This window comes from Callorhinus ursinus, unplaced genomic scaffold (genome assembly GCF_003265705.2).
Source record: "Callorhinus ursinus isolate GAN/ISIS: 27379988/994484 unplaced genomic scaffold, GSC_fseal_2.0 scaffold12, whole genome shotgun sequence".
Lineage (NCBI taxonomy): Eukaryota > Metazoa > Chordata > Mammalia > Carnivora > Otariidae > Callorhinus > Callorhinus ursinus.
Window position 1 is genome coordinate 43,738,410 of NW_027397074.1, and position 27,173 is coordinate 43,765,582.

Below are 27,173 nucleotides of genomic sequence, written 5' to 3' on the forward strand. Positions count from 1 at the left end.
CCTCAGCCACTGGAAGGTGTGATGTAGAATGGAGGGAAAGGAGGTTCCTGACTGGCAGGTCAGCCCTGTTCCATCCTCTGGGATGCTGGCTCAGAACTGGGGTAAGAGAAGGGTCATAAGATTCTGCCCATAGTCCCAAAGCTTCTCTGAAGGTCTCTGTGCTGTAAAAGGGCATCATAGTTAGGGTCCCCAACCTTCTCAGCCTTGTCAACAGGTCAGGAACTTAGAAGACAGGCACATGAGGTCACCCAAATTAAAGTCTTCTGATTCTTTCTTTTTTTTTAGAGACAGAGGGAGAGGGACAGAGAGAATCTTAAGCAGGCTCCACGCACAGCACAGAGCCCCACACAAGGCTCAATCTCATGGTCCTGAGATCATCACCTGAGCCGAAACCAAGAGTTGGACACTTAACCAACTGACACCCAGGCATCCTTAAGTCTTTGGATTCTTACATAACCTCAGAATGGAAAACGTTCATCCCTAACCAGAGAAGGAGATTCCCCTCTTTTTTTGACTAAGGAGAAATACTTTTAACTGCTTTTGTTTTTTTTTAATTTCTTTAAAAAAATTTTTTTTAAGTAGGCTCCACACCCAATGTGGGTCTTGAACTTACAAACCTGAGATTAAGAGTCACATGCTCTATCAATTGAGCCAGCCAGGTGCCCCTACTTCTACTTTAAGTCTTAACTTCCCTGTGTGAAATGCTTCTTCATTCCTTATTGGGAAGTCCCAATGTATGCCTCCCACATTCTGTAGGAAGGTGTAGGGATAGCAATCTCATGTTTACACAGTATTATAATCATTTTAGGGGAAATTTATATTTCTGTATTAAATTTCAAATCCTTTTGGACTTTATTTCTAATAAACAGTATCTGTGATAATGGATTACTGTCTGCTCACATCTCTCCCTCTCCCTTGCTCTATCAATTCTGTGCTTGGCCACATGACTTGATGTGGCTAAAGGAACGTTACAGTCATGACACGAATAGAGGCCTTTAAATGAGCTTCCATGGTGTGGTGCAGCACTTGTGCTCCTATGGTCTGCCATGAGAAAAGCATGCCCCTGGTACCTGTTGGCCCTTCAGCCTGGTCCCAAAATGAACACATGTCCACTGACTTGTGCCCAGCCTGCATAGGATCAGTTGACTGGCAGCCTGAAGCACAGCCACCCAGCTGAATCACCTTGCAGACCAGAGAGCATGGAAATAATTGCTTACTACTAAGAGCCAGTGAGTTTTGGGCTATATTACTGTGGCAGTAGCTGACTAATGGCATCATCATTTTACATCAACTGGAAAGGCTCAATTACAGTTCTATGTATTTCTGGGTAAAGCATACTGTGTGATTATTCCCTTGGACTGCACAGGCATCCTGTCACCCAAAACATGCCATTTCTCAATTACTTGAAAAAAGATTCTGGCAGGTTAGAATGTAGAAAACAGGGGCACCAGGATGGCTCAGTCGGTTAAGCGTCTGCCTTCAGCTCAGGTCATGATCCCAGGTCTTGGAATGGAGCCCCGTGTCTGGCTCCTGCTCAGCGGGGAGCCTGCTTCTCCCTCTCCCTCTGCCCTCCCCTCTGCTCACGCTCTCTCTCTCTCTCAAATAAATAAAATCTTTAAAAAATGTAGAGAACAGGTTCACATACCCCCAATAAATACAAAAGCTCATTTTGACAATGAAATATTTATGCTAATGTCTCCCCATATGATACAGATGTGGAAGAGAAACCAGGATCTATTTTTCATGGAAGAGATACATAAAATACTAAAATTTCAGAATAAAAAGAGTACTGATGGTGAAATAATATCTTGAGGTTCATGGTCCCTATAATCTCCCTCAGTAATTTTTCTGTCCTTCTGTCAATATGTTTTAGGTTACTATTGCCAAGACCATTCCTCCTCTCTTCTCCCCACAGCCAACCCCCACCCCCGGTACTGCCAATACTCCCATCACTAAAGTCTAGCAAGATTTCAAGAAGCTCCTAAAAAATTTTTTTAAAGAAATCTACAGGTCACAGGTTAGGAAATGTACCAAACATTATTGTTTAATGCATCATGATTATTGATAATCCTTGTTTTCACTCCCACTCCAAAATAAAATAGCAAACACTACATGAGTTACATTAGTCAAATGAATGACTTTAGTCAAAAATTTTTATTTCACTATAGATTTTGAAATTTTTTTTTTAAAGATTTTATTTGTCTGACAGAGAGAGACAGAGTGAGAGAGGGAACACAAGCAGGGGGAGTAGGAGAGGGAGAAGCAGGCTTCCTGCGGAGCAGGGAGCCCGATGCAGGGCTCGATCCCAGGATCCTGGGACCATGACCTGAACAGAAGGCAGATGCTTAACGACCGAGCCACCCAGGTGCCCCTAGATTTTGAAATATTAATGGGATTCTTAGGATTGAACAAAAAGTGAACTAGATTTGAAGAGATCTAGAGGCTAGTTTCCCAGATCTCTACGTGGCTTCGCAGTGGGTAATGGAGTCCTTGAGTGACTTGAATGTTACAGAAAGCATAGTGGAAACTATAACCATAATAAACCTGCACAACATTCCACATCATTGTTAAGGTTGGAATTAATTTTAAGATTTTTTAAAATTTTATTTTAAGTACGATCTACCCCCCAATGTGGGGCTCAAACTCATGACCCCAAGATCAAGAGTTACAGTTCCACAGACTGAGGCAGCCAGGCGCCCCGTGGCTGGAATTATTTTAACTCTATTTGGTGACACTGGCTGACACACAGGTCTCTGTTGGAGGTCCTGACAATGGCTCCCATCCTATCCTCAACCACTTCCCCCTTTCTCCATCCTCTCCCACCACACCAGCCTCCTTGCTGCCCTCAAACATACCAGACACGGGCACCTGGGTGGCTCAGTTGGTTAAGCGACTGCCTTCGGCTCAAGTCATGATCCTGGAGTCCCAGGATCGAGTCCCACATCGGGCTCCCTGCTCAGCAGGGAGTCTGCTTCTCCCTCTGACCCTCTTCCCTCTCATGCTCTCTCTCTCATTCTCTCTCTCTCAAATAAATAAATAAAATCTTTAAAAAAAAAAAAAAAGAAAAACATACCAGACACTCCTGCTCTGACCCTTTGTCCTTGCTGGTCCTACTGCCTGGAACACTCGTCCCCCTTGAGACCTGAACGGCTCCTTCATGCCCCTGCTTCATTCAGGTCCCTTCCGAGATGGCTTCCTCTCAGAGGCCATCCCAGACCTCTCAAACAGGCCTCCCAACCTCTGTCTTCTCGTTACAGCCTTATGACTTGGAAGTTATCTTATGGATTTGTGTTTTTTTCTTGCTGCTCCCGTAAGCACGGACTGTGTGTGGTTCACTACACTAACCCAGCTCCTGGAGAGTGTCCGCATAGCTCGCACTCAATAAATATTTACTAAATATATAAACGGGAGTTTTAAAAGTCGCTGCATGGAAAAAAAAAAAAAACAGAAAAAGAAAGCATTTACTTATTAAATCAGATTGTTGGACAAAAATCTCTCAATGCATAGAATCCATGTGGAGGGAGAAGGAAAATAACTAAAGGGACCCTCAACAATAGAGTTGGAAACCATTTCCTTATTCAACTACAAAGAAGTCACATAAGCCTGGACCAGCTGGTTAACTATATCAGATCTTCGTGCACTCTTTAAGGGGGAAAACCATTGGCAGTATATTCTGTAGGACTGAAAATTATTTCAGTCATTGTCAAATACCATTTAGAAACAAAGAAGTTAAATATTCTCTGCAATCAGTACACAACTCAACTATTGCCACTCGACCTTCTAAAACAAGGCCTATCCTGGAACTTCCCAGAGAAGCTTCCAGCATTTGAGTATGTGACATTTCAAGGACTGTTATTAAAGAGAGGCAAGGCCACTTAGCCAGGAGAGCATGGCATTTGGTTAGATTCCTATAGTCATGTTCTTGGACTGCTTCATAAAAGCCCCACAAATCCTCTCGAATGATTCACAATAAACCTTTACAAACAATATATACAAAATCATCTCCTGTTTTTCCATTGCTTGGTGCAACATGAAAAAATTATGTTTTCTGTTTATATAGTTTAATAAACCTCTCTAGACTCTCAAAATGCCTTTTCTCCCAAATGGAAAATTGTATTTATCAAATATGGAAGTCATTTTTCTAATCACATGATCTAACATCTCAAAAACTTAAATCTGGATAAACAATCCTAAATTAAGGCTGGTATATTTTGAAACAGCAAGAATTTGTGTGTGGAATGTTTTAACAGCTCATGGATTCCTATGACTGCTCAGTATGACTTATACAAATACAAACCAAAACTCTACCAGGGAAATCAAATTTCATCAAATATCTCGAAGTAAAAATGCTTAACAAAAAACAGAAATGTGTAATGTTAGTTTGATTCTTCTTCTCCATCATATTATGGAAACATAAAGAGGAGAGAAGAATCTGCGGAATGTGGCACTGGCAGCAGCATCATGGACGCAAGAAGATGGTACAGTAATATTAGCATTAATATTTACAGGATGCTTCCTTAGCTGCGAGGCCCTTCATATGCATGTTTTTATTTAATCCTCATAACAACACTCTGAGATAAATACTATCTTCATCTGACAGAAGTTGAGGTCCAGATGAGTTACATAACCTTGGCCAAGGTCACATAGCCAGCAGGGTTCAGGGCCATACCACTACTCCACAGGAAAGCCTCCCACACAGCTTCCTCCAGAAGGCAAGGAAGGGGGCTCACTGGAGAGCTTTCTTTTCTTCAGAATTCACCAGAGTTCCAACAGCTCACATACCAAATAAATGTGGTGTCTCACCACACCTTGATATATATACCATTATTCCCATTTTAAAGTTTCTTTTTTTTTTTTTAATTAAGGCACAGAGAGTTATATATTTGACAGAAGGAACAAAGCCAGGATCTCAAGTGAGGTAAGTTGGCTCCTGTAACCACAGGCTGGACCACTGTTCTACTGTTGTTCTCTCGGCTCCTCTTGGCCAAGCACTCTTGCCCACTCATGACTTTAACCTCCTCGGCTTCTTCATCTACGGAATTAGCTAGTTGGACTAGATCACCTCTAAGTTTCCTCCTGGCTTTTCATTGATACAGTGCTCAAATTCATCTGCTCGAAATCATCTTTTTGCCATGATGAAAACTCACAGGATAGAGTATTTGAGTGGTCCTGCTTTTTTTCCTCAGGGGGAGAAAATGCACCCAATAATGACCCTAATATACTTTCAGGATTAAGCTCATTTTTTAGAATTTTGTATAGTATGAAAGAAAAATTTGAAATCACAAAGTTTTCATTTTAAAAATTAACCATTTCCTGAAAAGAAATGGAAATTCAAAAACAAAACAAAATTATAAGCTACTATTCTTTCCATTACACCTTCTGTAGTCTGTATAGCTTTTTTGCTGGGAACAACGGTCTTCAACATTTACTGTGCATCTCAAGCATCTATACATACTCCATTAAAACACATGCCTATCATCACAGTATCTTATTAAATACAGTGATGAGCAGGAGTGGAATAGTTTTCTTGCACAATGTTTTAAAACCATCTATACTGGTTGCAAACCAGTATAAGAAGAGAGATTTCATGTAAAAATCTTAGTTCCTAGCTTCTCTCTCCCAAATAAGGACAAGGATCTGCCAACTGCCTGCACTCCAACCTGACAACACTGGGCTGCAGGTGAGTGGAAGCTGCCTTTGTAAGCAAAGCCAGGGCTCCCTCTAGTTTGCCAGAGTGGTGGGAACCACTCCCAACTAGACTGAATTTGGTCACTTTGTTCAGACACTGTGTCCTGAGGGCATCAAGTTTGAGAAGTTTAGAAGAAGGTTTCCCAGTTTGGGCATTTCTGCTCGAACTCCATATCTGAGATAGTATCACGTCTTCAAAACTGTTCTACATTAAATGCTTGCCTCCAGTAAAGCTAAAAATTACACTTATTGAACTGAAACCCAAAAAGGTCACACCCCTTTAAAAGCGTTACTCCTTTAAAAAAAGAAAATCCACAATCTTTGCAATGCTAGTTATTCCATTTGTGTAAACCAACGGGTTCCCAACTCTGACAACAAATTAGAATCAACTTTGACAGGCGCTCAGACCCAGATCGCCCCAGGTCAATCACATCAGAAGCTCTGCGGGTGGAGCCAGGCAGCAATCCTTACTTTTTCCAGGTTCACCCATGTGATTCTGATGACAACTCATGTTGAAAACTGCTGCCATACAGGCACTTATAAATCAGTAGGACTGATTGCCGCAGGTCACAGATAAGAATAATTCTCATTACTTTCCAATATAATACATTAACACTTAAGGTGCCATTATTTTTCCAGGTTTTGACAAAGTATTATTTCTTTATTCTGACATCTGATGTGAAATGTCCATATAACTTCCCTTAACCAAATTTCTTGTCTGGTGTTCCCATATTTCAAACAAATATTTTGGTGTGGGCCCCTGAAAGTGCTCAGTGCTGAAGTGAGGCCAACATACAAAAGGGAGTTTCCAGCTCAGGCAGAACATTGAGACTTAAACTAGTTTAAAGCAAACACTGTCAACCAATGAGTTGGTGCCAAACTCCAGATGTCTAGTATCAGAAATATCCTACCAAAAGATCTCCTCGGTAAAGATCTAAAATTGAAACTCTTTATAGATTGCTTGGGGCCTATGAAATAAATGCCCACAAGAGATCTGCTGAGCCCTGAAGAGGAATTTTAGTCCACAGTCCACCGGTCTGTCAGTTATCTCAATAAAGTGAGATTAGCTGGGGAAAGGAGAGGCCTAGAGAAGTTCATCTAGAATTTCTGAGCTGAAGGCTTTCTGTAATAGGTCCTCAGCTTACAAGGAAACTTCAATACCCCATTTCTTTCATTTGATGTTTGATACCTGAAGCAGCATGGGCATAATTTATGCTTATTACCATGCTGTTCAGTTTACTTAATGGTAAGCTGTACAAATATGTCTTTACAAATTTCCCTGCTTTTGCCATTACTTATATAATTACACTATGTACTGACAATCAGGCAGCTGGATTAGCATTCAAGAGACTTTCGCTGAATGATTAGGTAAGAAAAACGGTGCTTCAATTTAAGCCCAGATGTGCTCCTGCACCAGCTGTTTAAGGCCTGGTGATGAAGTAATAGGACCTGAAAAGTGCTCTGTGAAGGACACCAGGGAAGTGTCCAGCAGGAAAGGCTCTACACATACCCAGGCAACTAGGATTTCAGCTTTTCATTTACAGTGCTTTTGGCTGGGTCCCATTAGGTTATCATGGGTCCAAACAAATTTTTAAATTAATGCACATGAACATAATCCCAATACTTTAATTTGGAAACCTAAACTAAAAGAGAAGTTTGTGTGTATAGTGTTAGGTATTATGTTTGTCAGGAGTCTCCCACCCCCAGATAAGTTAAGTATCTGTGAGGGAGAGAAAACTAGTTAGCACCTTTAGACAATTCAGTAATTACAACCACTTTAGAACTGCCAAATTATTCGTTCCACTATTGTTACTGTGATGATGGGATGCTCATGGACCCTCCCAACCACCGTAAACATCTTCAGTAGTCTGGAAACATTTCCATTTTTTCTTTAATCTTATTTATTTGTTTGTTTTTTGAGAGAAAGTGCACATGAGCTGGGGGGGCGGGGGGAGGAGCAGAGGGAAAAGAGAGAGAATCCCAAGCAGGCTCCATACTCAGCTTAGCACAGAGCCTGGCGTGGGGCTCGATCTCATGACCATGAGATCATGACCTGAGCTGAAACCAAGAGTCGGACCCTTAAGTGACTGAGCCACCCAGGTGCCCCTGGAAACATTTCTATTTCTACCAGAAGACAGGTTATCAAAGCATCTCCCCAACGATCCAAATTGCTGCCTTTGGAAGTCTAACCTTTCTTCTGTATGTGAGACACTCAGGTATGTAAGAGCCTTTATTAAAATGTAAATATCCTGTACAGGGCCACAACATAGACTGTAAAGAGCAGGTACTAAGGTATAGGAGGACACCTGAGAGCAAAGCCTACCCTTACTCCCCTGAACATTTTTCTAGCTATGCACTATAAGCTATATTATTTGCTCTATATCTTCACCTATGTCTCGTGTTAAATGGGACAAATGCGGCTTTCTTAAGCAATGCATAAAAAGCAATTAGCCTGTGCCTCACTAGTAGATGGTTAATAAACAGTAGCTATTGTTACTATTTTATACAAACAAGAAGACTGTCAGAACTGTCCAAGTTAGAAAAGCTAAAAGGTAGTTAGATTCAAGATTCAAAATCCTGCTTTACAGTCCAAGCTTTCTCCTCCCCGCAAGCCCCCTGCCTCCTTTATACCAAACTGCCCCAGCAAAAACGTCAGAGGAAGCAAGATACGCTTTTGTCCCAGCATTGTTTAAGTCCTAGAATGTTCTAGGCAACCACATATTGTAAGGCAAGAAATCATTCAACTGAGCTTCATAATATCCTCAAAGTGGAACAAGCCTCACCAAGTTCAATTCCCAAGTACGAAAATAAGGACATGGATTTCTCTTTCAAATCTACTTAAAAAAACAAAATCTTTCTCAAATTCCCTTAATATAAACTGCTTGGGCTAATTGCACAACTGGTATTTGTGTCTGCCATAAACATACATATAAACACATAAACATATTATTCCTCATACATGCACACTTCCAAAGAAGATAAGCTTCAAAGATGTTTTTCACCACCCGAAGTTACCTTTGAACTTACTCTTCTTACCATCCAAAGCACTTCTCAATTTTTGTTTTCATTTCATTTCTGAAAACGCCTCTTGAGGAAGACCCTAGGAAGATGACAAGGCCCATCCTCCAGGTAGGGGCTGTGTTTGGTGGGAGGCAAAGTATAAAAGTGGTTACCCTGAAGTATGGTGAGCAGGTCCTACAGGACAAAGAGGGAAGGACCAATTATATGATTTCTGAGGTAGGAGAGGCTTTCTGCTCTGAAGGAAAATATTTGTTTTATAATCTTACCAAAATAAACATTCTGGTTCATATTTCACTAGATAATATATTTAACTCCAAACTGGAAGTACTTCTAGGATGGAATAATGTTTATTTCATAGGTTTGCAATGAGGGTGAATTAAATATTGTATGAAAACTGGTTAATACAATCTCTGGCACACAGTAGTGACTCCCTAAGTGGTACCAAGAAATGGATCCATGTTTTGTGAGGTCTGCAGCTTTAGACTCTTTATGGAAAAAAAAAAACAACAATACAAAATGATTACAAAAATCATCATCTATTTAGATTAGGAAATCACAACAAAATACAAAAAGCTAACATTACCAAAACATCACTAAATCAAAATCCAGAATAAGAAACCAATATGTGAATTCACCACCTGATACACTGCTATAAATACTTCTTTTGGGCTTCATATTCTGTGATTACTTCTCATATGACAATGATTTATATTAATATCATTTTCTATAAGGCACAAACATAAATCAGTCTTTCCTCAAGTCTGGGTGATCAGTACTTACTTTTAATTACTGATAATTCAGAAAAGTTACTTTCAGCCTCACAGCTCCTTATTGGTAAAGCCATATAAATTTTTAGGATCACTATCAAACTTGTAAACACCTTTATTAATTTTCTTTCATATATGAGCCATAAGAATTCAGGGCATTTCAAGCTTTCCTATGCAATGACGGACTTCAAATATTCTTTATGTTGATGAAACTCATTTTTTTTTAAAGATTTTATTTATTTATTTGAGAGAGAGAGAGAATGAGAGATAGAAAGCACGAGAGGGAAGAGGGTCAGAGGGAGAAGCAGACTCCCTGCTGAGCAGGAAGCCAGATGTGGGACTCGATCCCGGGACTCCAGGATCATGACCTGAGCCGAAGGCAGTCGCTTAACCAACTGAGCCACCCAGGCACCCATGTTGATGACACTCATTAACCAGTTTGTTGTCAATACTTTTTGTTGTTGTTGATAAACACGTGTGCCAAATGAGCAAGAAACTTAAACACAGAACTTCTATAAAAAACATAGTGCATTTGTAAATGTATACTATCTCACACTGCATTACGTATAATTATATATATAATTTTATAATATATAAATAACATAATATATAAGTATATATGTGTAAAACATATAATAGTCATATAATTATATGTTACATGCTATATTACATTATTGAGTATATTCCTAACAGAAGGAACTTGCATATTAACCACACTTAGATAAGAACTGAACTCCCTACTTAGAATTTTACACATTTAACAGAAGAATTTTCCAGACTCGCTTCTGGCTCCCCACATTTCAAACTAATTCCTACTGGTAGATGTCATAGTATACATTCCTACTGCAATACCACCTCTGGCCCTGCCCCTTTGTGTAAGGGCCCCAGGTGAGCTGGCACAGTGGATGGTGTTCCTGCGAAGTGATTCCCATATTCAGATAGCTACGAATAACTTAACTAGACACCGAGATGACCATGAATCCTAGAAATATGTACCACTAAGCCCAAACTAAATATGTCCCAAATTCAAGTTCCCCCTAGCTATATCTCAAAAATACTCTCAACTCCAACGTCACTGAACCCAAGGAGATATGTTACAGAGGGGAAGTCAGGGTAGAAAAGAAAAATGTTAACCAACTGCTGTTAATCTTACTTTTCCAAATTTTACAAGTTATTATCCCAAGAACACACTGCTACACACACTGCTAGGGCTCCTCCAGGACCTTGGAAAGGACTGTGTGGATCCTAGGAATGCATTCATAAATGGTAAAACATGGATTGTACACGTGTGGGGCCCTGGGGCTTGAGCCTCACTCTTTACAATAAATCTCTGTGGTCCCTATAATTACTCATCATTTATCTCAGTCTGTACATATCTGGTCTTTCCAAATAAATTTCAATTCCTTGGAAACAGGAAGTACTGTCTTAAGTACTAGCATATATAGTAAATACTCAAAAATGTGTGTGGTAGGGGCGCCTGGATGGCTCAGGTGGTTAAGTGTCTACCTTCGGCTCAGGTCGTGATCCCAGGGTCCCGGGATGGAGCCTGGCATCGGGCTCCCTGCTCAGCGGGGAGTCTGCCTGCCCCCACCCCTACGCTGCCTGTGCTCTCAATAAATAAAAAATCTTTTTAAAAAAACGTGTGTGGTAATCCTCATTATACATAGTGATTTTGAGAGACAGAGAGCAGAGATATAAATGTATAAATGTATTATACACACACACATATATGCACATGCATATATACATGTGGGTGTAGAGATATTCACATACATGCATAAATATATCATTTAGAATGTATTATATATATACATGTATTTTACACACTATATATGTCATTTATCTATATAGTAAATTTATAGATCAATTCTCTATATAATACCAAAGAAACAGTGAGTCGTTCCATGTTAATAATTCAAACATGGCATCTAGATCTTGTCCCCTCAAAGAGATCCATCTCAGAAGAAAGTCACCATTATAGCCTGGCAGACAATGAACAGGGCTTCCTCTAGGAGGCCAGTGGGTGAGCCAGGCAAGAGCCACTCTGGCCATTAGGAGACTATCAATGCTGGACAGAGAGTCTGGAGTTAGTGACCCAAGAAGAGTCACTTTGACTCCTGCCAGAGTGGAGAGAGCGCTACTGGGAAGACTTCATCCTTAAAGAGAATATCCATTAATGTAGTCCCTGCTTGCCCCTGGCCTTTAAAAAAATAATAATAGATGAAAACTACCACAACACTGCAGTGTTTAGTGCAAGGGGAAAATACAATTTTCTTTAAACTGATTTAGCATGTTAAAATTGAAAGGCTTGCTTTTTTCCAAACAAATGTCCAATAAATTTCTGACATTTGCAGTTTCTGATTTTCACGTTCTAAATAAACAACATGTGCTATTTAACACTTGAGCAAGGTCTACATGGAGCAAATCTATTATTTCATCATGAAACAAAATATATTATCTTAAATCCAGCAAGTTCAGTAGCATACAGGCCATGTCAGCACTGCCAAAATCTGAGGGCAGGGGTCAGGATGGGTGGGGGAGAGAAATATAAAGAAATGTGGGGCCTGGGGGGCGCCTGGGGGGGCTCAGTCATTAAGCGTCCGCCTTGGGCTCAGGTCATGATCCCGGGGTCCTGGGATTGAGCCCCGCATCGGGCTCCCTGCTCCACGGGAAGCCTGCTTCTCCCTCTCCCACTCCCCCTGCTCGCACTCCCTCTCTTGCTGTCTCTCTCTGCCAAATAAATAAATAAAATCTAAAAAAAAAAAAAAAAGAAAGAAATGTGGGGTCTGGTTCTTGTCCTAAAAGCAAAAGCTAGAAAGAAAGGGAGGATATTTAAGGGGTTTGATAGCATTGTCCTGTTTCTCGGATCTCAGTCTAAAACATGAGGCCTTTGGCTTCGAGACAGTCCTAGGAAAGCCCCTCACATCAAATGTCACCAGCTTGCTCCAGCCGTGAGGCTTCTTCACTGTCATCACTGGGAAGAATCGGGTTTTCCGAAAACAGCCAGCGGTTTGCATCTCTAGTACTGTCACGATGGGAGAGGTTTCCAAAATATAGGCATTCTAAAGGAAACTATTTTCCAAATATGAAGGCTTTTGTCAACCAGTCAGTTGCAGGCAGTTTTTCTGTCTGCGCATCTTAGTCACACATCAGAGAACATGGACACTACAACAAGAAAACAATCAGAAGCTTGTGAAATTTATGAGATCGAATGAATGTTCACTAGCAACAGTCCATAAAGGGTGAGCTGACTGTTTACAGGTGAGAACTGGCTCAAATGGAAAACTGGTTTTGGAGAACGCTGTGAGGTTTTAGATTTAGGGTTCCCCTACACTGTGTGTGGTATGTAGGCGCACTCACGCACACGTGTGCACTTGAAGCCTCACCTGGCTCCATACCTGGGACCTTCTTGGGAACTATGGGAGGGAGTAGCAGGGCACCTTGCCGCCAAGCCACAGGGTACAGGCAAAGAGCAGGGCAGGCAGTGACAGGCCTTTCATTCATTCATTTATTCCTTCAGTCATTCCTTCTCCCCACAGGAAATGTCCTCATAGGAATGTGCCCACAAGCTCAAAGCACAGTGCTTCTTTCTAATCCTGGGTTTTTCCAAATAAATACAGGCCACAGGAAAGGCCATGTTGGAGGCCACTGGCCTCGACACCACTTTCCAGTCCACAGTGGCAAAGGCCTCTGCCAGCATCTGAAGTACCTCTGGCCACAGAGAACAGAAAGTGGCCAGAGCCTGTAACCCCAATGCGGGACTGAAGGGTTTTCCATTTCCTATGCACAACCTTTCCTGGGAAGGGCCTCATGATTTCACATAGTTGTAGGTGGACACAACCCACATTCTGTTAACCTCTACCATAGACTTTCATAGTAGGATTACAAACAGACTTATACAGTAAATACACAAAATGGCAAGAAACTGGGCGACTGCACTGTAAATGAGGACTTTACACTTAATCCTCCTCAGCCACTGCATGGGGTAGGTGCTATTTACTGTCTTCATTGTCCAGAGGCAGAAACTGAGGCACAGGGAGGCTGACAAGTATCAGAGGTGTATATTCAAACCCAAACATGCTGTGTTCACTCTGCTGCCTCTCAAATGATCACTTGGAGAGTTCAGAGCTACTTTCAAAAGAAGGAACACAGACCAATTGTGTCTAGAGGGGAAGTAGGGATGGTATTATCTAGTTCTTCACCCATTTGGCAATTTGGCATAGGCCCAGCTCTACCGGTCTGAAATCCAAATTCCAGTTCACACTTGGCCAGCCATGGAAACTTAAGGCAAGTTATGTAACCTTTCTGTGTCTCAATCTGTTCACCTATAAAGCAGGGATAGTAAGGGCCTACTACCTATTACATATACCTACCTATTCAGCATACTATGGTGCTACTTTAAGAAGATAATGCAAATATTTACTAAACTACTGTTGAAGCTGAATTCTACACCATTGGTAGTACAATAAGTACCTTATTTTTCTGTCCAGGGACTTTGACCTTTACTAATTAGATGGTTTACAAATCTACCCTCTGAAATGAAGCAGCATGGATTTTTCCTCTTGGTTTTGGAAATGGGGAAACTAAGAAACTCACAAGAAACCTGCTGACATTCAGTGTCAAGAACCACCAAGTCATTATATTACAAGTCATTACAGCTACTGTAAGCCATTAGGTCAACAATATTTCATCTCCTAATGGGGCCTCTTCAGGAAAATCTGAGTCAACAATAGCAAAGCTGAGGCTCCTAACATCTGGGGAAAGCTCTAAGTGACCTTTTAGTTGAGTACCATCACAAGAATAACTCAACTGGGTCAGATTCTCTGTTCCAGTCTAAGAGGTGCAGTCTGCCTTGGGGCCTTTGCACTATCTATTCCGTTTGCCTGGATCCTGATGTTCCCTCTATGTCCTCATGGTTAACTGCCTCACTTCTGTCAAGGTTTTGGATTACCTCTTAGCTTCTCAGTGAAGCCTACCCTGACCAACCAATTAAAAATTCTAACACTTCCTCCTCTCAATCTACCTTAGCCTGCTCTAATCTCTCTCTTTTCCATAACCACCTGCAACATCCCATTTAATTTATTTTTATGCTGAGTGTTTACTGTCTATCTTCCACCACTAGAATATAAACCCCCCAAAGCTGGGATCTTTGTTTGTTCACCAACAAATACCAAGGGCCTAGAACTATGTCTGGTATAAAATAGATACTAAATATATATTATTACATAAATAAATTTAACATGCAGAGGTACTTTTACAAATGTACCAAATAATCAAATCTAGTAAGAATGATTAAACAGTTCCCTTTCTGAGACCAAAAGCCAAAAGATTTCTCAGCACTGAGATGCACGGACAGAGCAGGCATTTCATGAGTCTGTGACATTGACCTTCAGTGCTAAATTTAGTGCCCTTGGTGTTTCTGTGATTCCTAGTTACCAGTTTAGCTTCACCTATCTAGGTTGTGCATGTCAAGAGTGTTTCTACAAACTCAAGTATCTACTCACAGTAAGAAGCAAACAAATCTTGATCAGCTTTTCCTGTCTCCAGGAAACGGAGCTGGGCTATGAATGAATTGAGAGCAAAGCTGATTGAGAAACACTTCACAATCGCAGGGCTATGGGATTTCTAGGCAATTTCAGCTGAGGGGAGGGCTTCGGCTGTTATACCAGGGTTGTACAGGGAGACAGGCTACTCCAGTACTAGACCAGCGATGAAAGGCAAGGACCAACCCAGGAACACAGAACACAGGTGCTGCGCTCCTCCAGGAAGAAGAGAGCTAAGACAGAGGATGGGGAAAATCACACTTCCCTTGACCCTACAGCCCCAAATCCTTGTTCCTATGGGTACAGGAAAATGGTTAAAAACAAGAGCTAAATGCACATATGTAACAGAATAGAGATAGCTTTTCTCTACTCACTGCACTTAATTAATCTGAACTAAGTATTACAATTATAATGAAAACTGTGGGCCTTGCACACCAAAGGCTTGAAAAATCTGTCAAACAAGAACCACGCCATAGTCCCACAAACCTTCCTGTCAACACTGCCTAAGGATTCTGACTAGTAGTTAAATAGTAATAACTCAGAAAGGTCGCCAAGATGGAACTACCACCTGAGCATACTTCTAATACTCTTATGATTACTAAATTAACAAGCTCTGTGAAAAAATGAAAGATAATATTAAAATAAATCTTTTAGTAGTCCTTTCATGCATCTTTTTCATGTGGCCACTCAATAACAAGGACACCCAATCAGAAAGTCAATCACTAAAAACAACCGTCTGCCTCCGAAAATTTATAGACTGAACCACAAACAATAAATAAATATCCCTTAATTCACATAGAGAACTTTCACTAAATGCTTGGTCCAATATATCTGCACTCATGTCCCCTCATCAAGTATATTTATGTGTCACTGCCTACTAATCAGGGTATTTTTACTCTTCTCCAGGTCAATTCTTATTTGTGCATACAGGCCTCTCTTTAAAAGCAAAGGGCCTCTGCTCAGCAAAGGCACCCAATAGTTTAAATTCATCTCTTCCCTCTGGGAATTTCAAGTGTTTGTTCATTTTAGCATTTATCTTCCATAAAGCTGGCTGGTTTTAAACTAATTCCAAAGTACAGTCATTGTTAGCCTTGCCACACAGTGTGCCTAAGTCATAACTATTGTTATAAACTTAATTCTTCAATATTTTCATTAAAAGACTAGCCCTTTGGGGATGACCATTACTTAAAAGCTGAGTTTCAGAAAATTTACAGAACCTTTAAAAATGTTTACCCAATACTAACAATTTCTACAAACTTAAAAAGCTCTTTTGATCCACCATTTAAAACCATCTACTTGATTATAAACTAAATCCTCAAGAAGAATAACTGCCTTTGACACATTTTAATATATATAACTGATATTTTCTTTTAACCAGCTAGTCGCAGTAGGCAGGCAATGCGGGAAAATTATTACTCACCTTACATTAACTATAGTTTATCCTAACTCTTAGTTAAAGTGAATGGGATAAGCAATGACAGCCCTCCCTAAGTAGGGAAATATTATCTATTTATATATTTATGTAATACATATTTATTTATTATTTGTTTCTATTATTTTCTGTATATTATTGAAAGGAAAGGAATTTGAAGTTACAAAATTTCTATTGGAACTTTGCATTACTGGAGTTTTAGTATTATTTTAAACTGCCCATCATGAAAATCTGATTTATCCTTTAAGTACCTTTGGTTATGGCTATTCAATCATGATATGAATCAGCAAATTTGCTACTCCGTTAAATTCCTGCTTTTAAGACTACCAAAACTTGCCTAGTTTTTCTCTCACACCTCTATCAGAGGAGATGGCAGAAACTATTATACCGATGTTTTGAAAAGTTTCAAAACCTGGACAATTATTCATCAGGATTATTTCTTGAAAGACATTCGGTAGACATTTTCAATGATTACTTCCCATTCCAGATGCCCCTGCCCCTCATATCCTACGCTAAACTAGCAATCAAAGCTTAATAAGCACCCACTGTGTGCAAAGAGAAAGATTATACTAAGCAAAGACCATAAGGCTCGGCCTCATTTTATTCGTGCATAAATACACAGCAGTCGTGATTTATTCTCACAACTTTGTAGAGACGTGAGTTGCATCCACATGGATGAATCCACAGCATTCATTTGGAAATGGCTTTCTGGGGTTAATTCACAGGTTCTCCATATTAGACAGCCCCGATGGGACATCACGCGGTCCTTTCACCTTCCAGCCCACGCAGGACAACTCGTGGGCACCAGCCACACCTTCTGCAGGTGGCTGGATTGCCAGAGGCAAATGAGCCCGACCCATCTCCCCACGCAGGAACTCCGGACAGGAGTATGTAAAAGCGTGCAAGGACTTCTGAGAATTCAAGGACTTGTTGAAAGGCCCCAGGGTCTCGGGCAGGAAGGGAAAGCAGCCAGTGACCCCTCCCCCGCGGCCACCGAGTCCCCCGCGCCCCAGGCGCTGCGCAGGCCGCCGCCACGGATCCCGGGCGCAGCCGGCGCACCTCGGGCCTAGCACCATTGGAAAGGCAAATCTCAGAGCCGGGGCACATTTAAATGCCCGGCCACGGCCCCGGGAGATTGCTCTCCAGCAGACACAGCCGCAGGGGCCTCCGGGGCCGCCCGGCCTGAGGCGTTGGGTGCGGCCCGCGGGCGTCCCCGGGACCTAAGCCCGCAGCGCCCCGGCGTCCGCGCCAGGCCAGAGCAGGGACGGGTGGCCAGGGCCCCCAGGCCAGCGTCCCCGGCCCGGCCGCGGGCAAAGGAGGGCTAGAGCCGCGTCCTCCGCCCGCGGCCGCCGGCTCCCGCCCCCTCCCGACGCACCACACCTAGCAACCCGCGCTGACAGGACGCAGTGGCGGCGGCGGCGGCGGGAGGAGGAAGCGGAATGGCTGCCGCGGTGGAGCCACCCCCGCCCCCCCCCCGCTCCCACCTCCCAGCGGCTGCAGCCGCCGCGGAGCCCTGACAGCTCGAGCCCGGGCGGAAGCAGCGGGCGGCGTGCAGCGCCCGCCCCCCCCAACGCCGCCCCCCGGCGCCTCGGGCCGCCCCGACCACCGGGCCAACTAACTCCGCGCCCCTGCCCAGCGCCAACCGCCCGGCCCAGCCGCGCCCTCCGCCCCGCGCCCCCTCCCCGCCGCCCGGTCCCGCCGCCGCATCTCCCCGCCGCCCGGTCCCTCCTCCCGCCGCCCCCGCCGCGGCGCACCCCCCACTCCCACCACTTCGCCGCCGGCGCGCACGCCCCTCGGAATCCCCCCAGCCCGGCCGCCCGCCGGCCCCGGCACCTCGGGGCGCCCGCCCCCTCCCCCACCCCGGCCCGCTCCCCGCCCCCCAGGCACCTCGCGCCTCCGCATCCCGTCACCCCCACGCCCGGGGCTTGCACACACCCTCCCGCCCCGCCGCCGCCTGCCTCCCTCCCGGCCACCCCTGGCCATTCTGGGGTTCTCGCCTGGGCAGGAGTTTCCGCGCGCCCGGCACCCCCGCCCACCCCCGGGCCATTTACCGATGTGGTTGTCCTCGATGTGCTCGATGAGGTCGGCCAGGGTGGGGAAGTGGAGTCCGCAGCCCCCGAATCGGCAGGTATTGGAGAAGAAGGAGGCGGCGGCGATGCCTGTCATGGTGCTACATCGAGAGCCCCCCTGGTGTCGGCTCTGCGAGCGCCGGGCCGGCGGGCGGAGGGAGGGAGGGAGGGAGGCAGGGTGGGGTGAGGAGAGGAGGGGCTGGGGGAGGGGGAGAGAGGCGGGGTGAGGGGAGCGGAGAGAACGGGACGGAGGGAGAGGGGGCTAGAGCGATGAAGGAGAGCGAGGAGAGACCGGGAGGCAGAGGGGAGGCGGTGGCGGCGGCGGCGGCGTCGGGAGCGGCTGGGGGAGGGTGGGGGTGGGGGGTGAGGCCGCCGCAGCTGGGAGGAGGGACCAGGGCGCGCGGCAACAGCTGTGCGGCCCCAACCTCGGCTCCTGGACCGAGGCCTCACCTGCGAGCTCCTGCCACCAACTTTATCTCTGTCGGCCTGCCCTTCACAGTTGGTAATACATGCAGTCTGTTTGGAGCTTCCCTGGTTATGTATATTACCTTCTTGATATATACACATCTATTAATTACACATGCATCCCGCGATGAGAACTCAGGGAGTTACCCAGGCCCCACTCGGGGGCATTTGTTTGCACTTGGCCACCTGTCTAGATGTGACACTGACATTCACAGGGGACCCAGGAAAGGTAATTGTGTGCACCTTACTCTTTAAACCTTTTTTTTTTTTTAAGTCATTTTCTCTGGAGGTTTGTACTAACTAATTGATTTTAATGAAATTTCCCTCTAGGCCAAAAGAAAATCTTAGCTTTATTTAAATTTCAAAATAGATTTCTTGATTGTCAAGTGCATTTGCCCGTGTTTTACATATGTATCACGTTTGTTATACTCCCTGCTCCTTTTGGGAAAACAAAAACTAAAATGATTTCATTTCCCCAAATTACAGCACCCCACTGCCCTATCTCAGGTCTGGGAATTGACTCATCCATCTCTCTGAGAGCAAGATTATCAGCAGAAAGGACAGTGCATTGGTTAAGGCTAGGAGTAAAAACAAGGTCAAGGGACATATTTACTCTTCATTTAAAAGAGAAAAGACTCCTACAATCAATCTTGATTACACATTTAAACCATAATGTTGACCAGTTAAACACTTAAGTTGAATTTGGTAGCATTTTGCTAAGAATCGGTTACTTTCTGGTCCCCAACCCCAACCCCAGCTACACTCATTTTTTTTTTTTTTAAAGATTTTATTTAGTTATTTGACAGAGAGCACAAGCAGGGGGGGAGTCGCAAGCAGGGGGGAGCGGCAGGGAGAGGGAGAAGCAGGCTCCCTGCTGAGCAGGTAGCCCAACTTGGAACTTTGGGATCAGGACCTGAGCCCGAAGGCAGAGGCTTAACCGACTGAGCCACCCAGGCACCCCACACTCATATTTTTACCTGCAAAGTGTGCGATCTCTGATAGCACTTTCCCAGGTGCCTAAGGAACACAGCACATTATTGGCAGTTTATGATCCAACAGTGCATTTTTTAATACAGGTATACTGAATTTAGCACTTTTCCTTAGGACAAATTTCACTTACCCTAGGTGCAGATACATACAGAAATAATATTCCCCTCTCCATAAACTATATTCATCCCCCATGTTGTTACTAAGATTGTTAATATTTTTCATTTGCATTTTTAGAGTGAAGGCAGGACAAAAGTTTTACAATCTGACAGAGATTGGGGATGCTTAGTTCCCTCATCCATGGCATTTCCCCTTTTTCTGTCTATTTCTTCTTGCCCGGCTCACAAGGAGACAGACTTGTGCTGAGATAAGAGTTGTGTTGGATGAGGCTGGGGCAGTTGTGTCATTGAAGTTCAGTTTGGTGCCAGGAATGGTTTCCTGGGCCCATTTGTGGGTGGGGGCAGGGCCTGGGTGGGCCTGATAATGAGCCAGCGACCCGGTTGGCTGGAGACTGGAGCCAGGGCCAGACAAGGGTCTAAAGAGCAGGAGTTAGAATTCTAGAATTTTGGCAGCTGGGCAGTGCATTCAGCTGCCCAGTCTGGGAAGGCCTTCAGCTGAGAGCAGGCAGAATATCTGGCAGCCACACGCTACCCCAAGTAACAGGACAGGGCAATGCAGTGCAAAAGCTTCAGCCCCAAGCTGGTGCCAAAACAGTTTCCCCCAGAGATAAGTGTTAGGCACCACCACCATGCAGTATCTAGGAATTATCAAGAGCTTTGGAGAAGTAGCAACTCCGTCCTCTGGAGAAAAAAAAACTGTCTACATGGAATTATTAACTCCAGGCAAGAGACTCAGAGACGGAAAGTGCCAGAAATGTGCAGGTAAGAGACAAGGAAGTAAGGGGACTGGGTTTCACTCGTGCACACGAGTGCACAAGTGATAGGCCAAACTTAATAGAGCTTTTTAATGAAATAAGCCAGAATAACATAAATCAAATTTTTAATTTTTAAGATTTAAATTTTTTTACCTTTTTTTACCTTTAAGATTTAATTTTTTTTTTTTTTACCTTTACCTTACCTTTTTACCTTTACCGTAATATTTTGTAAGGACTCATTTTATTCTCCACTCTAATTCTTATATGAACTGAAGCTCTGCCTTTGTGACATTCTGTTCATTTTTTTTTTAATCTGCACACTCTAGGCATTTCTGGCCTGTATATTAGATACATAATCATGGTCTTTTAGATTTGGGAAGATACTCTGGCTGTAGGAACCACTGATATTGTAGATGTGGTAAATAAATTGAGGCCAGGGTATGGAGTGTGTTCTCCCCAGGCCCACACAGCCAGGTTCCTCTCGGTATTCACAGTGCCTTCAGTCGGGCATCGGCAGACAATAAAAGAACAAAGGTATAGTAACCACAGGCAACTTTCTAAAAAATTACAGTAGCTTGCTTACCATCATGTTCTTACATTTAAAAGTATTTTTTTTAGGGGCGCCTGGCTGGCTTAGTTGGTAGAGCATGTGACTCTTGATCTCGGGGTTGTGAGTTCAAGCCCCGCATTGGGCCTCGAGCTTACTTAAAAAAATTTTTTTTTAATTTTTAAAAAATAAAAGTCTTTTTTAAGGGTGTCCCTTCAGATAGTGTCAACACGAGGCTATAAAAATATAGGGAATAAGCATTTCAGCCTATTATGTGCAAGAGAAAATGATGGCTGATATACCCCTACATTTACAAAAAACACTTGTCTGCCTGATTTGGGTAGTAAAAATATCTCAAAGGAAAGGGACAGTGAGGGAACCCAGAAGTCAGAAGGGTAGGATAGTGGCTATAGCCAGAAGCACTCCCTGGGCTTAAGACCCTTTTCTTGCAAACCATTTGCCTTTCCCCAGAGTACTGTGCCTCCCGATGTGTAGACGCAGACAAAGTATGGACATAGTGGCCCCATAGCTTGGTACTTAGCGTTACAAATGATTTGGGATCCAGTAGCAATCTCCCAAAATCCAGCATGGCTATTGACCATGGGCTGGTGCCCTGCCAGCCAAGTGTGAATCCATTGGTCTAATGGAGCCAGTCGAAGCCACCAGAGGATTTGGCTTCATGTAATTGGCCTCCACATACAGGGCTTGGTTAATTTAGGGATATTCTGATAAAACCTTGCACTTCCTGTGCCCAGCGTGGACATCTGTTAGCACTACAAGAGGATGTATATGAACACTGGATTCTGTTTTGGTTTTTGTTTGTTTGTTTTGTTTTTTTAATTTTTTATTTAAATTCAATTTAGGTAACATATACTGTATTTTTAGTTTCAGGGGTAGAATTTAGTGATTCATCAGTTGCATATAACAGCCAGTGCTCATTACATCAAGTGCCCTTCTTAATGTCCATCACCCAAGTACCCCATCCCCCCACCCAGCCCCCCTCCAGCAACCCTCAGTTTGTTTCCTACAGTTTAGAGTCCAATATGGTTTGCCTCCCTCTCTGTTTTCATCTTATTTTATTTTCCTTCCCTTCCCCAATGTTCATCTGTTTTTTTTCCTTAAATTCCTGGAATCCGTTTCGAGTTTAACTCTCCACACTGCCTTCAATTCTAGCTTTCTCAGGTTTTCTGGGCCAGGTCCCTCTTAAGTTGCTTTTCAGGTTTACTGGATATAAGCAGCTTGTAGTAAGTGCCGTGAAGCCTTCCTTTTACCACCACCACGACATAGACTGAGCAGATCAGGAACCCAGTCTTCTTCTGCTCATGCCATTCTATGGCCACTTATAAGAATGGCAGCTCTTGGGGCGCCTGGCTGGCTCAGTCGATGCGACCCTTGATCTCGGGATTGTGAATTGAAGCCCCACATTGGATGTAGACATTACTTAAAAATAAAATCTCAGGGCGCCTGGGTGGCTCGGTTGGTTAAGTGTCTGCCTTCAGCTCAGGTCATGATCCCAGATCCTCAGATCGAGCCCCGCTTCCGGCTCCCTGCTCAGTGGGAAGCCTGCTTCTCCCTCACCCGCTCCCTATGCTTGTGCCCTCCCTCCCCCTCTCTCTCATTCTGTCAAATAAATAAAATCTTTTATAAAAAAAAATAAAATCTTAAAAAAAAATGACAGCTCTTGAAGACACAGGCTGCCACTTCTGCCAACAGCAACCTTTGTCTTGACAGGATGTTTTCTTTAGGCTTCACCTGCCAAGGAAGATGATGTCTATTCCAGATTTTCTTGTTTAATATTTATGCAACCAAATCTTCAAGTTTTTTGTATTGATTTTACTCCAGCTCAGAAATGAATCAGATTTACCTTGCTCTTTGGTGATTAACTCTCTTTTTGGTCCCCAGTCTCATTCTGCCTAGATTTAAGTGTTGGCCTTAGAATGAGTAATAGGGGTTCTCTAGTTGGATGCCACCAGTGACCAGTCCTCATGGGTGTTGTCCCTTAGCCCTCTACCTGGCTGCTTCTGCCTCACTAACTATGTACATAGTTACGGCATTTCCATTTCCAGCTCCTTGCAGGATTTCTCCAGAACTAAATTAATGAAACATTCAACCAATGGCTGGAGTTCTAATTGAGCATCCTGGGTTTACTCCTGTACTACAGTCTGCCGTACTGCCCCCGGATGATAGCGCCAAATCCAAATCTGATGGGGTTTGGCCACCTAGCCCAAGCTTTCACTATGGCCATAAAAGCAGCCAGCCAATCACGATTTCATTCATTCCTTCAACATATTTTGATTGAACATCTATGCAAGCTCCTGCTACACAACCCCAGAAGGCATTACTTATATAGGCACTGCATGGACCGTGACCCCAGGATTTGTACATCCGCCTAGGCTGATCCACTGGGCAAGATATGAGGGATACAATTTGAATAAGACAGTACAGTCTCTCCTCCAATGAGGGAACACCAAATGCTTTGCAAGGTCCTCCTGAACCGGTTCTTAGTGCCTGCCGTGTCGGCTCAGTGCACTCTACATACTGCCCTCTTGGCTAAGGTGTCTGCCATTTCCCTTCTTTCCACCTTGGGCTCACTCAGGTGATCACTCTTGTTGCTCTTGACTGTAATCAGTCACTAAGGCACTACTGCTTGAGAAAAGATTGCACAGGCTTTTTGCCCAGGCATGTGTCCTTAGGCATACTGATGCTGACCCAACAATGCCCAGTGTTGAAGATTTTCTATCCCTTCCAAGCTGCTAGCATCTTTTTTGTCCTAGCTTTTTGAGGTTTTGTCAGCTCCCACTTGGCAATCCTTCTCCTCTAGGACTCAAACAAGTATCAAGGGAGACTGGGTAGAGGATCAAGTTGGAAACACTGCTCCGTGATCTCACCTTCCCACTAGAATCCCTCAGCACCAAGCCTCACCATCAGAATAGCTTTCTATTCAATGATCTTCATAATTGGATCTCTGCAGAATGCAGTACATATACTGGCAGTTCAAAATGAACCAAATTATCCTAGTTTTCAAAATGCACTCATTGTCCACCACAGGCCCCCTTGCCTTTACACATGTTTGTATAGCCTGCCGGAAACATTCTCCCCACTTCCACCCTCTTCCCACCAAATACACTTCAGCAGCTCAGCCTGTCACCTCCTGCAGGAAGCCTTCCCAGCATCCTGCCTCCTCTTTCATCCCGGCTAAGCTACATACTTATCTATGCTTCAGCCAGGCTCCCTCTGCATTAGATTTCTGACTATTGGCTTACTGATCTTTCTTCTCTAGACCAGTGGTTCCCAAACCTTTTTAATCAAGAACTCCATCAATTCAAATAAATAAATAAAACCTTTAAAAAAAAAAACAAGAACTCCATCAATAAAAAAAATTTAAACCTTGATCCCATAAATACTTATATTTATAAGTTATATACAGGCACTCCTATTCAAATATAGTATGTCTATTATAAAATAAATCAGACACTTTAAGAAGATAACTTAAAAAAAAAAAAAAAAGAAATGGAAGGTCTAATATCTTCGTTCCACATCCCAGAGTATGTCTGGCTCCCACCATGGGATGAATGCATTCTACCTAGGAGGCCACAAGTCCTAGTCTCCTTGAGAAAGGGCACTATCTTTCATCCTGCCTGCATGTAGTGTTCAGTACAAGCTGTATGGGGGTATAGCTCAGTACTGTGATAAGGCAATGCACTAAGATTTCAGTTTTCAGTGCTAAAGCAATTTCTAACAATGTATCACTGTTCTTCTCTTACATAGCATCAGGAAAAGATAGTGTTCAATCATCTCTCATCCTGGATAGATTACAACCATTATACTTTCCCATGATTGTGGCCCAACCTTTGATGAGACCTTTTTTTAGGTCTAGCGAAGTATCACTGCCCTGTGCCCCTAACAGGCACTTGTCTCATTGGTTTTGATGGCCCTGGTTTCCTAGTCACTGCTGATGCAGACAAAGCCATTCAACTCAACAAAGATAAGCAGGGAGGCACTGAGCCATGACATGAGATCTGACACTAGCTCTCCTTTCATTTGACTGACTAGGACACCTTTCCCATTCACAGATGTTCAAGTTCATTATGATGATTATTTTAAATAACAATTACTCCCATTCATTGAGTGCCTACTGTTGTGTCAGGCATTGGACTAGATATCTTTTTTTTTTTAAGATTTTATTTATTTATTTGAGCAAGAGAGAATGAGAGATAGAGAGCACGAGAGGGAAGAGGGTCAGAGGGAGAAGCAGACTCCCCGCCAAGCAGGGAGCCCGATGCGGGACTCGATCCTAGGACTCCAGGATCATGACCTGAGCCGAAGGCAGTGGCTTAACCAACTGAGCCACCCAGGCTCCCTGGACTAGATATCTTAACAGGTCAGTTTTTAAACTCTATATTATGCCGAAATTATGGATAAAAAAAAAATAAGACCCAAGGAAATAAGGTAATGTATTGAGGCCCATAAAGCTAATAAGTGCTGAATTAAAATTTGAACTCAAGTCTGACTCCAGAGTCCTTGCTCTTTTTTTTTAAAGATTTGATTTATTTATTTGAGGGAGAGAGAGAGTGGGTGAGCAAGAGTGAGCATGAGTGGGGGGAGGAGCAGAGGGAGAGGAAGAAGCAGACTCCCCGCTGAGCAGGGACCGACCCCCCCCCCCCGATGAGGGGCTCAATCCCGGGACTCTGGGATCATGACCTGAGCCAAAGGCAGATGCTGAACCGACTGAGCCACCCGGGTGCCCCCAGAGTCCTTGCTCTTAACATAATATCATACCTGGATTCGGGTGTTTTGTATCATTTTCCTTCTCTCCCCTTGAATCTGAAGAAGTTGGCCTCTTGGCCACAAGCAGGACCATGCTCATATCCATCACAGACATTAAGATTGAGGGGAAAGGATTTCAAGCTATATTACAAAGCTGTCATCATCAAGACAGTATGGTACTGGCACAAAAACAGACACATAGATCAATGGAACAGAATAGAGACCCCAGAAGTGGACCCACAACTCTATGGTCAACTAATCTTCAACAAAGCAGGAAAGACTATCCAATGGAAAAATGACAGTCTCTTCAACAAATGGTGTTGGGAAGACTGGACTGCATCAAGCAGAAGAATGAAACTGGATCACTTTTCCTACATCATACACAAAAATAAATTTAAAATGGATGAAAGACCTAAATGTGAGATAAGAAACCATCAAAATCCTAGAGGAGAACACAGGCAGAAGCCTCTTTGACCTCAGCTGCAGCAACTTCTTATTAGACATGTCACTGGAGGCAAGGGAAACAAAAGCAAAAATGAACTATTGGGACTTCATCAAGATAAAAAGCTACTGCACAGCAAAGGAAACAGTCAACAAAACTAAAAGGCAGCCTATGGAATAGGAGAAGATATTTGCAAATAACATATCTGATAAAAGGCTAGTATCCCAAATCTATAAAGAACTTATCAAACTCAACACCCAAAAAAACCAAATAATCCAGTTAAGAAATGGACAGAAGACATGAATAGACACTTTTCCAAAGAAGACATCCAGATGGCTAACAGACACATGAAAAGATGCTCAACATCACTCATCATCAGGGAAATACAAATCAAAACCATGATGAGATACTACCTCACACCTGTCAGAACGGCTAAAATCAACAACCCAAGAAACAACGGGTGTTGGTGAGGATGCAGAGAAAGGGGAACCTTCTTGCACTGTTGGTGGGAATGCAGACTGGTGCAGCCACTCTAAGAATAGTTTGGAAGGTCCTCAAAAACTTAAAAATG

At 43.4% G+C, this 27,173-nt stretch overlaps 1 protein-coding gene and 1 long non-coding RNA gene across 2 annotated transcripts in view; one reads left to right on the forward strand and one right to left on the reverse strand.

Moving 5' to 3' along the window:
* Positions 1–18,846, reverse strand: part of JAZF1 (JAZF zinc finger 1) — a 325,709-nt gene extending 306,863 nt beyond the window's left edge. Inside the window, exon 1 of the mRNA XM_025873072.2 lies at positions 18,503–18,846. Within this exon, the coding sequence (XP_025728857.1) occupies positions 18,503–18,617 (115 nt within the window). The 5' untranslated portion in view covers positions 18,618–18,846. The remainder of the gene's footprint in view (positions 1–18,502) is intronic.
* A 1,674-nt stretch (positions 18,847–20,520) lies between these two features.
* Positions 20,521–27,173, forward strand: part of LOC112825237 (uncharacterized) — a 36,449-nt gene continuing 29,796 nt past the window's right edge. The window contains exon 1 of the long non-coding RNA XR_003208635.2: positions 20,521–20,853. This is a non-coding gene — a long non-coding RNA (uncharacterized lncRNA). The remainder of the gene's footprint in view (positions 20,854–27,173) is intronic.